Source organism: Micropterus dolomieu, linkage group LG17 (assembly GCF_021292245.1).
Source record: "Micropterus dolomieu isolate WLL.071019.BEF.003 ecotype Adirondacks linkage group LG17, ASM2129224v1, whole genome shotgun sequence".
In the NCBI taxonomy this organism is placed as follows: Eukaryota; Metazoa; Chordata; class Actinopteri; order Centrarchiformes; family Centrarchidae; genus Micropterus; species Micropterus dolomieu.
This window is the reverse complement of record NC_060166.1, coordinates 25,603,806-25,616,913: the sequence shown is the minus strand read 5'-3', so window position 1 is coordinate 25,616,913 and position 13,108 is coordinate 25,603,806. Positions and strand designations below refer to the sequence as shown.

General features: G+C 37.5%; 2 protein-coding genes across 2 annotated transcripts; both read left to right on the top strand.

Annotated features, from left to right (window-relative positions):
• Positions 1–3,933: 3,933 nt before the first annotated feature.
• On the top strand, positions 3,934–6,537 carry LOC123986070 (P2Y purinoceptor 12-like). Its single transcript, XM_046074145.1, has 3 exons — positions 3,934–4,039; positions 4,483–4,728; positions 5,354–6,537. The coding sequence occupies exons 2-3, from the start codon at positions 4,492–4,494 to the stop codon at positions 6,161–6,163; spliced, it is 1,047 nt and encodes a 348-aa protein (XP_045930101.1). The 5' UTR covers positions 3,934–4,039; positions 4,483–4,491; the 3' UTR covers positions 6,164–6,537.
• A 1,945-nt stretch (positions 6,538–8,482) lies between these two features.
• On the top strand, positions 8,483–9,478 carry LOC123986123 (P2Y purinoceptor 14-like). The gene has a single exon (XM_046074216.1). It carries the CDS (start codon positions 8,483–8,485, stop codon positions 9,476–9,478), a length of 996 nt encoding a protein of 331 aa, XP_045930172.1.
• Positions 9,479–13,108: the final 3,630 nt, after the last annotated feature.

The window sequence follows — 13,108 nt, the reverse complement described above, 5'->3', positions numbered from 1 at the left end:
CACACACACAAACACACATTTTCCTAGGAAGTAAGTGCTGCTGACAATGCCACTCTTGCAAACAGACAGAGGAAGTTGCAGTATCGCTATGCTAACTGCTGGCACTCAATAGAATGAAGGGCAGACGACCATCAGGGTCATGTGGTGAGGAGAGAAGTAGATACCAAGGTTTCATTGGTCCTCAATTCCTAAAATAATATACACTTTTTTTTTAAAAAGGGAAATGTGAACTAAAACACAAACAGGGTCATATCAAACACAGTACTAACTACCATTAACTGCACAGTAAGATAAGACATAACATAATAAATGATAAATTACATTTAAGTGATGTCCTTTAAAGGCATAATCTGGTAAAAATAAGTTATTGAACCATCAATAAATGTGCAAATTACTTATTCCTTCTCATTATTTTTTACATTTACATTCTGACTAAATTCACCAAATTTTAAAAGAACATTTACTAACCTGTCATCCTTTTATGTTATATCTCACAGTTCATTTGTCTTCGGCTACAACATTTGGAGGCCACAGTGCAATAAAAATGAGATTTATTATTCCAGTGGATAACTCAGACTCCACACTAGACTCATTTAATATCATCCCAATATAATGAATCAATAATTCTGCAATAGTACTGGCAAAAACAATTAACAAACAGTTCTGTAGTTTGATTCGCACTGAGTTGGCATGGAGGCCTACTGCTGCCAGGAAATAGCCATATGCTCACACTCTAAAATCCATGACAAAAGCTTTTGCTTTAAACAGGGCAGGTGGTGAATGACTGATTGATTTTCCCCCTGTCTGTAATTTATTATCCCCACAGGTTAGTTAGACATTACAACAGACAACAATTTGGTGATGTTTCTTCATGCTCTGTCTCTTAAGCTCCTTTTACAGTGGACAAAAAAACAAACATCCACTAACATATGGCTTTTGTCTTCAGTGTAAAAGGGTATAGTCGGCATTCACTCCAGGGTCAAATGACTCTGTAGTAGTCGCGGACAGGCCCACCGTCAGAGGGGTCAGAGGGTACAGATGTCCCTGGTTCAAGGCCGAGGGGGGCCTATGCAAAGGTCTATGGTTGACCCTAAAATGGGATCAAGTACAACATTTTACTTACTGTCTAATATGAGTAACAAAACTTTTTAGATGTGTTTACATGATAAACAAATGTATCATTATCATTACAACACATTTCATACTTTTCATCTGGTAACCCACCCCCTGCAATTGTGAAAATGTTACGGTCAAAACATTTGGCCATTCAGATGTGTAGGAGCCGCAAATGTAAAGCGAGTCATTTTAAGTAACACTGCAGCCTGTCAGGGGCCCAAGAAAACAAAAAGCCAAAACACACAGAGAAAAATAAATCATAGGGAGGCAATGGTCAAATTTTTGGCCAAAAAAGTGTTAAGAAACTACGTATGTGTGACAGGCGAAGGTGAGGAGCTAACAGTTAGGCAGACTAGCAAAGCTTTAGCTAGCTTAACCTTTAAGTGCTCTCACATAATTGACAATTTTTACACGCTCTCACGTTACACATCAGTTTTCTCCCGCAGTGAAAAACAAATGTATATTTTTATAGAGCGTTTCTAGTCTTTTCAACCACTCAAAGCGCTTTTATACTCCTACTACTATTATAATGACTCGAGGCGAGAAACTCCACCCAGCTGATGCGACACTGGTGTGTCGCACTGTGAGTCGCGGTAACTAACTGAAAAAGTTTTGCAAAATAACCATCTAAGATTAAAATCTGAGGCACAGACTTGCTCTGTTTGGGACTATGAACTGCACTTTATCTGAGGTGCTGAAGAGAACATTCATGTGGATTTGTGGTGAGATTTCTGCCCGATCAGAAGTTTTTTCAGTAAGTTTCATTTATCCACTTTCTCTCATCCAGCAGTACAGTCCCAAATGGTTCCTGCAAACGGTCTGAAGGGGCCAAATCAGCAGATCAACAACGCAGGCTAATGCTGAAACACAGGAGCTATTAAAGTCCAGGAGTTTCTTATGGAATTAAAATGAATTAATTTATTATTGAGGTGAGAAAAGATACCACAGTCATATTTAAAGAGGTTCCTTCCCCAAAGGCAAAGACAAAAGAGGAGGGAAGACTAAATCAAAATCAAAAATTTTTAATGACTTGATTTTAACTGTTGACTCAGGAGTCTCTGCCTTCCTAGTTCTCTTAGACCTCACTGCCTTTGACACTGTTGATCACTCAATCCTCTTGTCCCGGTTGGAAAACTGTGTGGGAATCAAAGGTACTTTACTTAGGTGGTTTCAATCCTATCTAACAGATAGGAGTTTCTCTGTCCTGTTCTCCTGTGAGGAATCTTGGTGTTGTATTGGATAGTGCGTTTAAATTTGATAAAAAGATATCCGCCACTGTTAGATAAAGCTTTTTCCAGTTGAGAACTATAGCCAATGTAAAGGCCTATCTCCCTCCTAAATATATAGAGAGGGTGATTAATGCCTTCATAACTTCCCGCCTTGACTATTTTACTCCTTATATGTGGGCTTAGACAAGTCATATATTCAGCACCTGCAGCTGGTCCAAAATGCTGCTGCCCGCCTCCTGACAGGAAAGAAGAAGAGGGACCACATCACACCTGTGTTGTTAGGGACTCCATCTGTGTCAATATAAGGCTAAGGCCAAGAGCTTCTTTGAAATTGCCCATGTTTGTATTAGAACTAAGGGTAGGTGGAGGTGGTCCTGGAGTAAGGGTCGATGAGGAGCCCAGTTTGAAAAATGTTGTCCCCCTGTACATAATTCCTATTGGCGGGCCTGGTCGCGGGTATTTATCATGACACCCGGGCGGACAAGCAAATGTTCCCTTTTTCGGGCATCTGTTTCTGTGGATGTCTGTAAACATCTCATCCACATGTTTATAGTATTAATATGCTAGGCTAACAATATGTCAGCTGTGACTTTATATCTGCGCTGTGACATCTTTCAGAGCAGACAAACACCGTAATCACACCTGTCAACTGCCCAGCACAGTGCACTTTACCCTAAACACTAAACCACCATAACATTGGCCCCAAGCTGCTTTCTTCTGTTTACTAACCCTGTTTTCTGGCACATCAGCAAAAAACACAAAATGTACACAGACAATGGAAATGGAGTCAGTTGCCTATTTTAGTGGGTTTACCTTCAAAGCCTATAGGCTACCCGTTAATTTTGGTGTAAAAAGGGTATTTGAGAGTAAGATGAGATAGTGAAACCACTTAAATGGAAACAAATATCAATTTTACAATATGGACTATATCTTAGAGACAACATGGTAGAAAACATTACAACCACCTGTACGTGGGAATTCAAAATTAGAAGGGGATTATGAGCAATGGGAAAATTTGAGTGAAGCATCTACCAAAAACGGTTTCATATTTTTTCCACCTCTGAACAGAAGGTTTTTCTGCCATTTGCTTCTTTTATTCACATAGAGCATTTCTTTAAATAATGCTTTCGAGTACAGTAATTATATGATAGCTAGCCTACCATATAAAATAATGCAGAAGCAGTGGAGATTACATAAGAATGGGTATCAAAAGTTAGTGAATAAGAGGAAATTCAGGAGGAGACCTTAACAAATTTATCCAAACAACTTGTTGATATTAGAGTCCACCAAAAAACACATATCAACAGTAGCTCAGAAGATGGCGATGACATCAATCTAATAAATGTTTTATTAGCTAGATATTGTGGTTTTGGTGATCTTTAATCATGCTTATTTGCTGTTTAAAATATGTCATGTCTGTAAAAAAAAAAAGATCTAGATATGCAGCCAGTAGCCTTATGACAGGAAAGAGAAAGGAGAAGAAAAAGAGAAAGTCTTCCTGTGGCTTATGTATCACCAATCTACACACGCACACACACACAGTTGTTTGTTGAAACACCAAAACTGTGTGGACGAGACAGATGGTCGGTGACAGATCACATATGTACAGAGTAGAGAAAAGAGAGAGACCAAAAAACGCAATAAGAACTGGACCTTGATGGAAATCCACTGACACATATCAGAAACATTAGCAGGTCAGTTATAAAACTAAATCGTATTTAATTACAATAACTCAGGGTAGATGTGCAGAACATATTTAAAGACTGTGCAACTGCCGATTTTAGGCCTAAAGGCAGTTTACATAAAGGCGTGAATACCGGATATACTATAAATGTAACAGCTCTAAATAATGTTTTTAGGAATGGTATATTGTTCAGTGTTTTTCAATACTGTGACACATCTCAAAGCAAACTGAAATGTGTACAATACAACAGCAAAATTGCAAGGCTGTTATATTGGATTTCTTTATATTGTGCAGGTTTATATGTAATTTTTTCCACCTTCTGTAGGCTATATGTAGTCATAAGAATTACTCACTTCTTCATGAAAAAGTAATTTAGGAGAGTATCAGACTTAATTTCAATGTTCAAGTGTTTTTGTTTGTTTTTGACAAACAACTTTCTCTTGTATGTTTTAGACAACGGTCATGGAGGGAAATACAACTTTCAATCACAGCCACACCAACAGCACTTGTTCCCGGGACAACGTTTTGAAGACGGTGGCTTTCCCTGTTCTCTACTCTTTCCTTTTCTTGGTGGGGCTATCACTCAATGGCATGGCGGTCTGGGTGTTTTTTCGCATCCCCTCAAAGTCTCACTTCATTATCTACCTGAAGAATATTGTGGTTGCGGATGTCATGATGACTTTCACATTCCCTTTCAAGGTTTGGTTTTACAAGTACCATTTACTTAAAAGGCACACTTATAAAATGGTTTGTAAGTTAACTTACTGTAACTAATGGTGATTAAAAGTTTTGGTTGCTGGGTTGTGAAAAATCTCTCTTGTTGTTGATCATCAAGTCATCAAAAAGGGTCATGAGTTCCTCACTTTTTATAAATGTTAATAACTCATTAATAAAGGGTATTAAACATCACTTTTGGCGTTTAACATGTTCATCATCATCATTTGAAGGTCTGGTTTCTAATAAGCCATCAGCAACACTCAAACTCACACTAATATTTGTTAGTAAATAGATTGCGGTTCATGATGCCCTGCAACTAAAAAGACAAAATAGGTTTCCTGCGACAGAAGGATAAGCACCAGTCATAAGTATTTTTTTGACAACTTGGCAACCCAAAATTATTGGCTCATAATTGAGCTATAAAGCTTTAGTAAAGGCTTTCATAATCAATAATAAAGCAGTTACAACTTAGAAACCCTTTATAAAGACTGACTAATTAGAAAGTGACAGTGTTAACTTCTACGCAAAATATGCCCTAACGCTTGAATTTGAGTGTTTAAAAAATGTAAATGTAAAATGTTAAAGACTGAATGATGTGTTTCTGCAGGTGTTGTCAGACTCCAACATGGCTTCCACTGGGCTGCGGATATTTGTGTGTCGTGTTTCCTCAGTGCTCTTCTACCTCACCATGTATATCAGCATCCTCTTCTTTGGCCTCATCAGTATTGATCGCTGCAGAAAGACCCTCAAGCCTTTCAGGGGGACTAATGCAGCCCGGTTGGTCCGCCGGAAAGTCCTATCAGGAGCCATCTGGACCTTTCTGCTGGTTCTCTGTCTGCCCAATGTGATCCTGACACATAAAACCCCGACTTCTCCGTACTTCAAGTGCAGCGACCTAAAGACAGGGGCTGGGCTGTACTGGCATGAGGTGGTAAATCATGTCTGTCAAGTTATTTTCTGGGCCAACCTGGTGACTGTAATAGCATGCTACACTCTAATCAGCAAAGAGCTGTACAGATCCTACTCCCGCACAAAGTCCCGCAGCACTGGAGGGTCAGGGAAGCCCGACCAGGCCAAAAGAAAAATGAATGCAAATGTGTTCCTTGTTCTGGCAGTGTTCTTCGTGTGCTTTGTGCCATTTCACTTTGCCCGTGTCCCGTACACCATCAGCCAGACCCGAGTTCTATTTGACTGTAAACTCAAACTCTTCTTCTTCCAGCTGAAGGAAAGCACACTCTTCCTCTCATCTTTAAACTCTCTTCTGGACCCTCTCATCTACTTCTTCCTCTGTAAGTCCTTCAGGACAACTTTGTTCAAGACCCTGCAGCTGCCTTCTGGTACCTGTAGCTGGCTGATAAGGGGTTCAGACACGGATACAAGCAGCACCCCTCTAAGAGACTCTTCTGTCTGTACGTAAAACCACTAGATGGGATAAAGACATTCATACGTATCTGAATGTGCACGTTCTGTTGCCAGATCAAGTAGTATTTGATTAAGATCAAGTCCAAATTAAGCTTTTTCAAAACAGAGAATAAGGTCATTGCCAGTGGGAAAAGTTAAAAAGTGTTAACATGAATGATGATGTGTTCTTACTTGTGTTAAACCTGAAGAACCTATGCTGGCATGTTTTTATTTGTTTTCCTTTCTGTTCTCTATTCCAGTTAATAACAACATGAAGTTCCTCTTAATTTTTTTCATACATACTAATCTTGAAAAGAAATATGATGCATTCATTTACAAACTGCTCTAAAATAATCTACCTGTATAATAAACCTCAAGTCTCCCAAGTAATCTCTCGGCAATACATTTGTGATTTATTCTTGTTCAGTTTTGCCGCTAACAGTGATCCGCATCTATCTAAGTAAGTAACTAAGTAAGTTTTTAAGGAGTAGAAAGTACTTACAGACATAATATTAGGGGCTTTCCTAGTGACTTAGTTGTGTGTACCATTATTACAACCGACCGGTTTTACAGAAATGGCTCCTGAAACAACAATAAGGAAGTAAAGACAGCTTTATTGTTTGTTGGCCATGTGGTTGTGTCACATTATTTATTGACACTTTTAACAAAGAAGATAACAGTCACATTGTCACTAAATGTTCACTGTTGCACCATTACACTCTTGGAAATGAAAAATTGTATTGTATGTACAAGAGAAGGATGCCCATTAAAAGCATTTAAAGTATATTTTAAGAACTACTAGCTGTATTGAGACCAGTACAAGAAAGCAACCTGGTTTTGCTGACTTAAGACAGATACAACTTCAGTGTGGCATGAAAACACATGGTGATGTATGTTGTTTGAATACCCCCCCACACACACCACCACACACACCACACACACACACACACACACACACACACACACACACACAAACAAGCTCACTCATTATGATTTGCATCTCTGGTTGAAAAGACTGGCACATTTTGGTAGTTAATCTCCTAGGCTGTACAGTGAGGAGGTTAAGGAGATTGAGATGGAGACCATTGTTGGTGAGTGGCTTAATTTTATGTTTTGCTACACAACATTTTTGGGGGTGTGAGGGAGGGGGGGTAGATTGAGAGGTAAATGAATAAATCAAATGTGCGCACTGATTAGAAGTAGACACTGTGTGACTGTAGACTATACATAGTAAAAGTATCTTAGAATCAATCAATTGTAAATACTTGCTTTATCTTTTGCCACTGTTAAACTGGGTATAGTTATTACCTTAATATTACCGTTCTATACATTGTATTTCCTCCTAATATCAGTCTAAATTTAACTGCACAAATGCACTGAATGTATAAAATTTGTACACTGAATACACTGATGAAGACAGGTAAAACTTAATGATCACACTTAATAAACCAATTACAAAGGCGACAAGGACAATAAGACAAATTAATGCAGCTTTGAAGCAACAAAGATCTGTTGTGCAGAAGGGACTGTGACTCAATAATAGTCTCATAATAATAAATAAAAATAATACAATCCAGTATTTTTGCTTTGGTACTTAGTATGGTGAAAACAAATTCAACAATTGCAAAACTTCCGTCATTCAGTGTCAGGTTCTGCATCCCATTTCAATTTATTCATTTAGCTGATACTTTTATCCAAAGGGACTTACAATTGCTATCTATGTCAGAGGTCAGAGGCCTCTGGAGCAACTAGGGGTTAAGTGTCTTGCTCAGGGACACAATGGTGGATGGATCACAGTGGGAATTGAACCCGGGTCTCTCACACCAAAACCTTATCCGTTGCGCTATCAACACCCATTGCACATGCATTCAAATACTCTGGTTGAAAAAAACAAATCAAAGTAACAAATGTATTTTAGACTAATGACAAGTGCAAATCAGGTCCAAGTGGACAAGCAGGAAACATTTAGAGCAAAGAGTCTTTGGCAGGGGCCAACTCTCATTAAACCTCAGCCCCTGGAACTCGCCTCTGTCCAATCATTTACTCCAAAACCCCTCTGCCTTTGAGAAATCCACCATAGAACTAGATGTTATCTCACTAAATGTTGCTCCAACACATGAATCAACTCATTTCCCCTCCAAATTTGTTGAAACATAGTTAAGACATATTATTTAAAGCTTAAGATCATGATTTGGGTCTGGTCTACAGACTCTGTCTCTCCTATGAGCTGATCATAGAAGAAACCAGCTAAGGATTCTGATGAAAATCAGCAGAATTCAAAAGAGTTTTTCTATGATGTGTCTGTATTTATTTTTTCATTCCAGATTTTACGATCATGTCCAACAACTCAGCACTCTTCTCCTCTGACTGTGCTACTTCCAGCCAAGTGACTGTAAATGTGGCCATCACGTACCTTTTCTTCTTCTTGTTCCCTGTTGCATTACTGCTCAATGGGATAGCAGCGTGGGTGTCTTTGCATCTCCCGTCCACCTCCACCTTCATAGTGTATCTCAAAAACCTGGTGGCTTCTGACCTGCTCCTGACACTGACACTACCAGTGACAGCAGCTAGCATGCTACCTGAAGCGGCAGTTGAGTTAAGGATTTTTGCTTGCCGTTACTCTTATGTAATTTTCTACTGCTGTTTGTACACAAGTATTGCTTTAATGGGTCTTATCAGCCTTGACCGCTTTTTCAAAATTGTTAGACCATGTGGAAAAATGTTAGGACAAAACGTAATCTTCAGTCTTGTAATGTCCACCTTGGTTTGGATGGGTTTATTTGGCTTTACAGTCATCCCAACTATCATTCTGACTGACCAAACTCCTGTTAATATAACAGGAGATTTCTGTATATCCCTGAAAAGTCTAGCTGGTGTGACGATTCACAAGAATGTGGTTATTTCTATGGAGATTCTTTTCTGGCTTGTCAGCATACTGATTGTGTTTTGCTACATCTGCATCACTCTGAAAGTCCTACAGTCCTTCCAAAAATCTGGGAGCAACAACAGCCAAGGAAAGAACAAGACTAAGCTACGAGTCTTCTTGATCCTTTTTGTGTTTTTTGTGTGTTTTGTGCCTCTTCACGTTATGCGTGTTCCATTCACACAATACGAAATCTTTGGCATTGAGGGCTGTGCTCAAATGTGGGTGGTTATAGTCCAAAAATTTTTCCTGTGGCTCTCTACAACTAATGTCTGTCTGGACCCTCTTCTTTACATTTACCTGTGTAAGGAGTACAGAGACAAACTGGTTGACATAATGAAAGCTAAAGGGATCTGTGTTGGGTTATACTCAGGTGAAAGAGGGGAGACTTCAGCAAATGTTGGATGAAATGAGAGACTAATAATATGTCCTCAGTCACAAATTGCATTGTTCTTTTGTTTTATGGATTGACAAACATGAATATTTTAGCAAGCAAGACCGCCTTAGAATCTTCCAGTAACTTTTGATCTTTACATTTTATGTTGTACTGCCCTCTAGTGATCTAATGCAGATTAGCATCTATTGAGACTAAGGTCCACTGAGAGAAACAAAGTAGGAACATGATAAAAACCACATGATAAATGTGATGTAAATTTCATTGTAAAACTATGCAAATGTATTATTTGATTCTAAATTAAGTGGGTTCGACCATTTGAACACCAAATTCTGTGTTAAATCTCAGTGGTCATGTCTCAGAGCAGTGTGTCTTTTATTTGTCATTGTGTTTTTTATGCTGATCTTGTTTTGTGTGTTTTACCTTGTAAAGTGCCTTTGAGTACCTTTTAAAATACTATATAAATAAAATGTATTATAGTGTTGTGTATAGTGTTGTGCGCACACACACACACATGCATACATATACACTCTTTCTTGCATGTTTTCACAACTCACCATAACTTAACTAGATTATCTCCATCATTATTACAACTATTCCCTGCACACATAGAAAAGAATGGAAACAGGGACTGCCATTTATTTACTGCACCAAAGAACAATATGATAGCATCCTACAAAGTATTGGTCTTTTATTTCAAGGGCTAAAATAAATGGTAAGATAAATCTCTTCACAACAATTCTCATAAATCCTGTACCCAAACTAATAACTCGCAAAAGAGCATTGTTTAGTTGCCAAAAAATGATTTATTTTTATTTGAATAATACATTTCTCATTTTCAGTTTTTCATGGCCTCATTAAACAATTTCATTATATTTAATAACTCTCTTCATAATAAACTATGTGTGTATGCAACAATCTTTCTCAGTGCAAAGAAATGAAATGAAGAATCTAAATTAAATACCAATGCACCCACTTGGTTAGTAACCACAATACTCTAGACTACAATGGAACAATAATTTTGGTCACTAATACACACATAACACATATTCCAAATATTTCTAATTGATTTGACTGAAATGGAACTGAAATCCACCCCTTTATACAACTTCATTTGTTTAAGCAGACAATCGCCTATGCTCCAGTTTAGCCTGTCAAAACTGAAGTGTATGCAGACCAAACTTTGAATCATTTTTCACTGCTTTCACACAAAATGTATTCACTGACCATTTTCTCCAAAATCCATGAACTCTTTTGTCATTACTTCTCCACCAAAAAACACTGTATATTTGCAGCACATTTTTCAAATGCCAACAGAGTGTCCAAAACTGTAAAAAATAAAAAATAAAATAAAATAAATATACTTTTTTTTTTAAATAAGCATTCAAAACAGAATAATGGCAAATGTCCTTTATTTCTCAGTAACCAGAAGGAAACATGTAGAAAATATTAGCACAATATTTACGTAAATGTTGTTTCCATCTATGAGCATAAATAACTGTGTGAAGTGTTTTGAAATAGATAAAATGTAGTTTAGAACTGCAAACTAAGTGTAATGTAGGAAATGTGCCTGTATTAGCAGACTTGGTTCAGGGGGTTGGTACATAAATTACAAGTTGTGGTCAATGTGTCTCAAGTAGCAGTGTTAGTCTTTCTCCATTGCTAAGACACACTTAATGAAATGGTCTTCTCCTGCCAATGTGTACTTTTTCATTGGTTTCATACCCTTTTTTAGAGACAGTTCACGCAGATCGCATTGAAAGACCCCAAACTCTACTGAATGAACTGTGCAGCACAAAAGGAAAACATTTATTCACAGTTGCAGGAAATTGCTTGCATCATTATGAATCTCTAATGCACCTGTGTGAAAGTCCTTTGCACAACTCTTTAATCAGCAATCAGTCCACATCCATCTATAGAAGATGCCACCTCTGTGTTGCTTACTTGCAAGCATGGATCAAAGGGGCCAAAGGCACATAAGGAGAGTAAGAGGGTATGAATGGATTAAATGTGAAGTATTTCACACACACACACAAGAGTATTTCAACACTTGATTTTGTTTTGTATCACCCATAGGTTTCCTTTTAGTTGCTTTTACAGTATATTTATTTGGTTTTTATTTACAATATTCAGAATATCTGAGTTTGAAAAGTATGGAAAAAAGACTGACAAAGATACATTGGATGCAGCAGCCAACAATAAAGTATTTGTTTGAGTATTTTCTGATTTTGAATTTTTATTTTTTTACAGTTCAACAGAGCAACTCAAAAAAATGTAAAAAGTGCATGTGCAGAGTACAGCAGGGTGTACTATCTCAAGTAAAATCATCTTTGGAGAAAATAACAATGCTTGTTTGCCTTTTTGGCACAGGCATATAGAAAAAATTATGGGTGAACTGGTCCATATTGATAACTGCATTTTGTTGTCCATTGTGTAACAGTTGATTAAAATGATATATTAACACAAGTTGTGTTGTTTGATGAAAATATTTGCTTGTTTTTAATGTTTAGTGAGTGGAAAGCATTTTGCAAACAAAATGTGTCATTTTGGAAGTGACTCTAAGTTTAGGTGTGAAGTCTGAGTGGACAAATGTGTTAAAGCAAATGAGAAAAACTGTAGTGCAGCACTGACATTTTAGGAATTTGTTTTATGTTTTAACTTTTTTTTTTCCACACAAGTAAGTTACTTTATGCAGTGACATAGGAAAAAATACTCTAAAGGAAGTGATTGAACAAGCTTATTTCGAGACATGTATGGTGTTTTCAGTGAGTTTTTGAGGTGAGATTTACTGTTTGGCAAAGATCCAAGTTGGTAATGCAAACTGTATTAAGAGTTTTGAAAAAGGCTTTAGTTTTGACGATTGTATGTTAGCAATCAAAACTAACTGAGGCCACCCTTTGGTCAGATGATGCCACTGCAACAACTGAGTATAATCAGCTCTTCAATTCTTGCAGAAACTTGTGCAATCAATCAGTCAATCAATAAGCAAAGTTAACCACGTAACAAAGAGAAAAGACAACCAAATGACAAGCACAAAAAAAAGGAAATGACTTGCCTGCTTACCTTTTTTATCAAAGAATCATCAATTGCTGCTATATATATATATACAGTGGGTACGGAAAGTATTCAGACCCCTTTAAATTTTTCACTCTTTGTTTCATTGCAGCCATTTCCCAAAAATCAAAAAAGTTCATTTTATTTCTCAGTAATGTACACTCAGCACCCCATCTTGACAGAAAAAAACAGAAATATAGAAATTTTTGCAAATTTATTAAAAAAGAAAAACTGAAATATCACATGGTCATAAGTATTCAGACCCTTTGCCGTGACACTCATATTTAACTCAGGTGCTGTCTATTTCTTCTGATCATCCTTGAGATGGTTCTACACCTTCATTTGAGCCCAGCTGTGTTTGATTATACTGATTGGACTTGATTAGGAAAGCCACACACCTGTCTATATAAGAACTTACAGCTCACAGTGCATGTCAGAGCAAATGAGAATCATGAGGTCAAAGGAACTGCCTGAAGAGCTCAGAGACAGAACTGTGGCAAGGCACAGATCTGGCCAAGGTTACAAAAAAATTTCTGCTGCACTTAAGGTTCCTAAGAGCACAGTGGCCTCCATAATCCTCAAATGGAAGA

Bases quoted from the DNA above. Each gene is read 5' to 3' on its own strand.
- LOC123986070 (XM_046074145.1), top strand. From the start codon at position 4,492: ATGGAGGGAAATACAACTTTCAATCACAGCCACACCAACAGCACTTGT. The intron at 4,729-5,353 runs GTTTGGTTTTAC...GTGTTTCTGCAG, and splicing joins CTTTCACATTCCCTTTCAAG to GTGTTGTCAGACTCCAACAT.
- LOC123986123 (XM_046074216.1), top strand. From the start codon at position 8,483: ATGTCCAACAACTCAGCACTCTTCTCCTCTGACTGTGCTACTTCCAGC.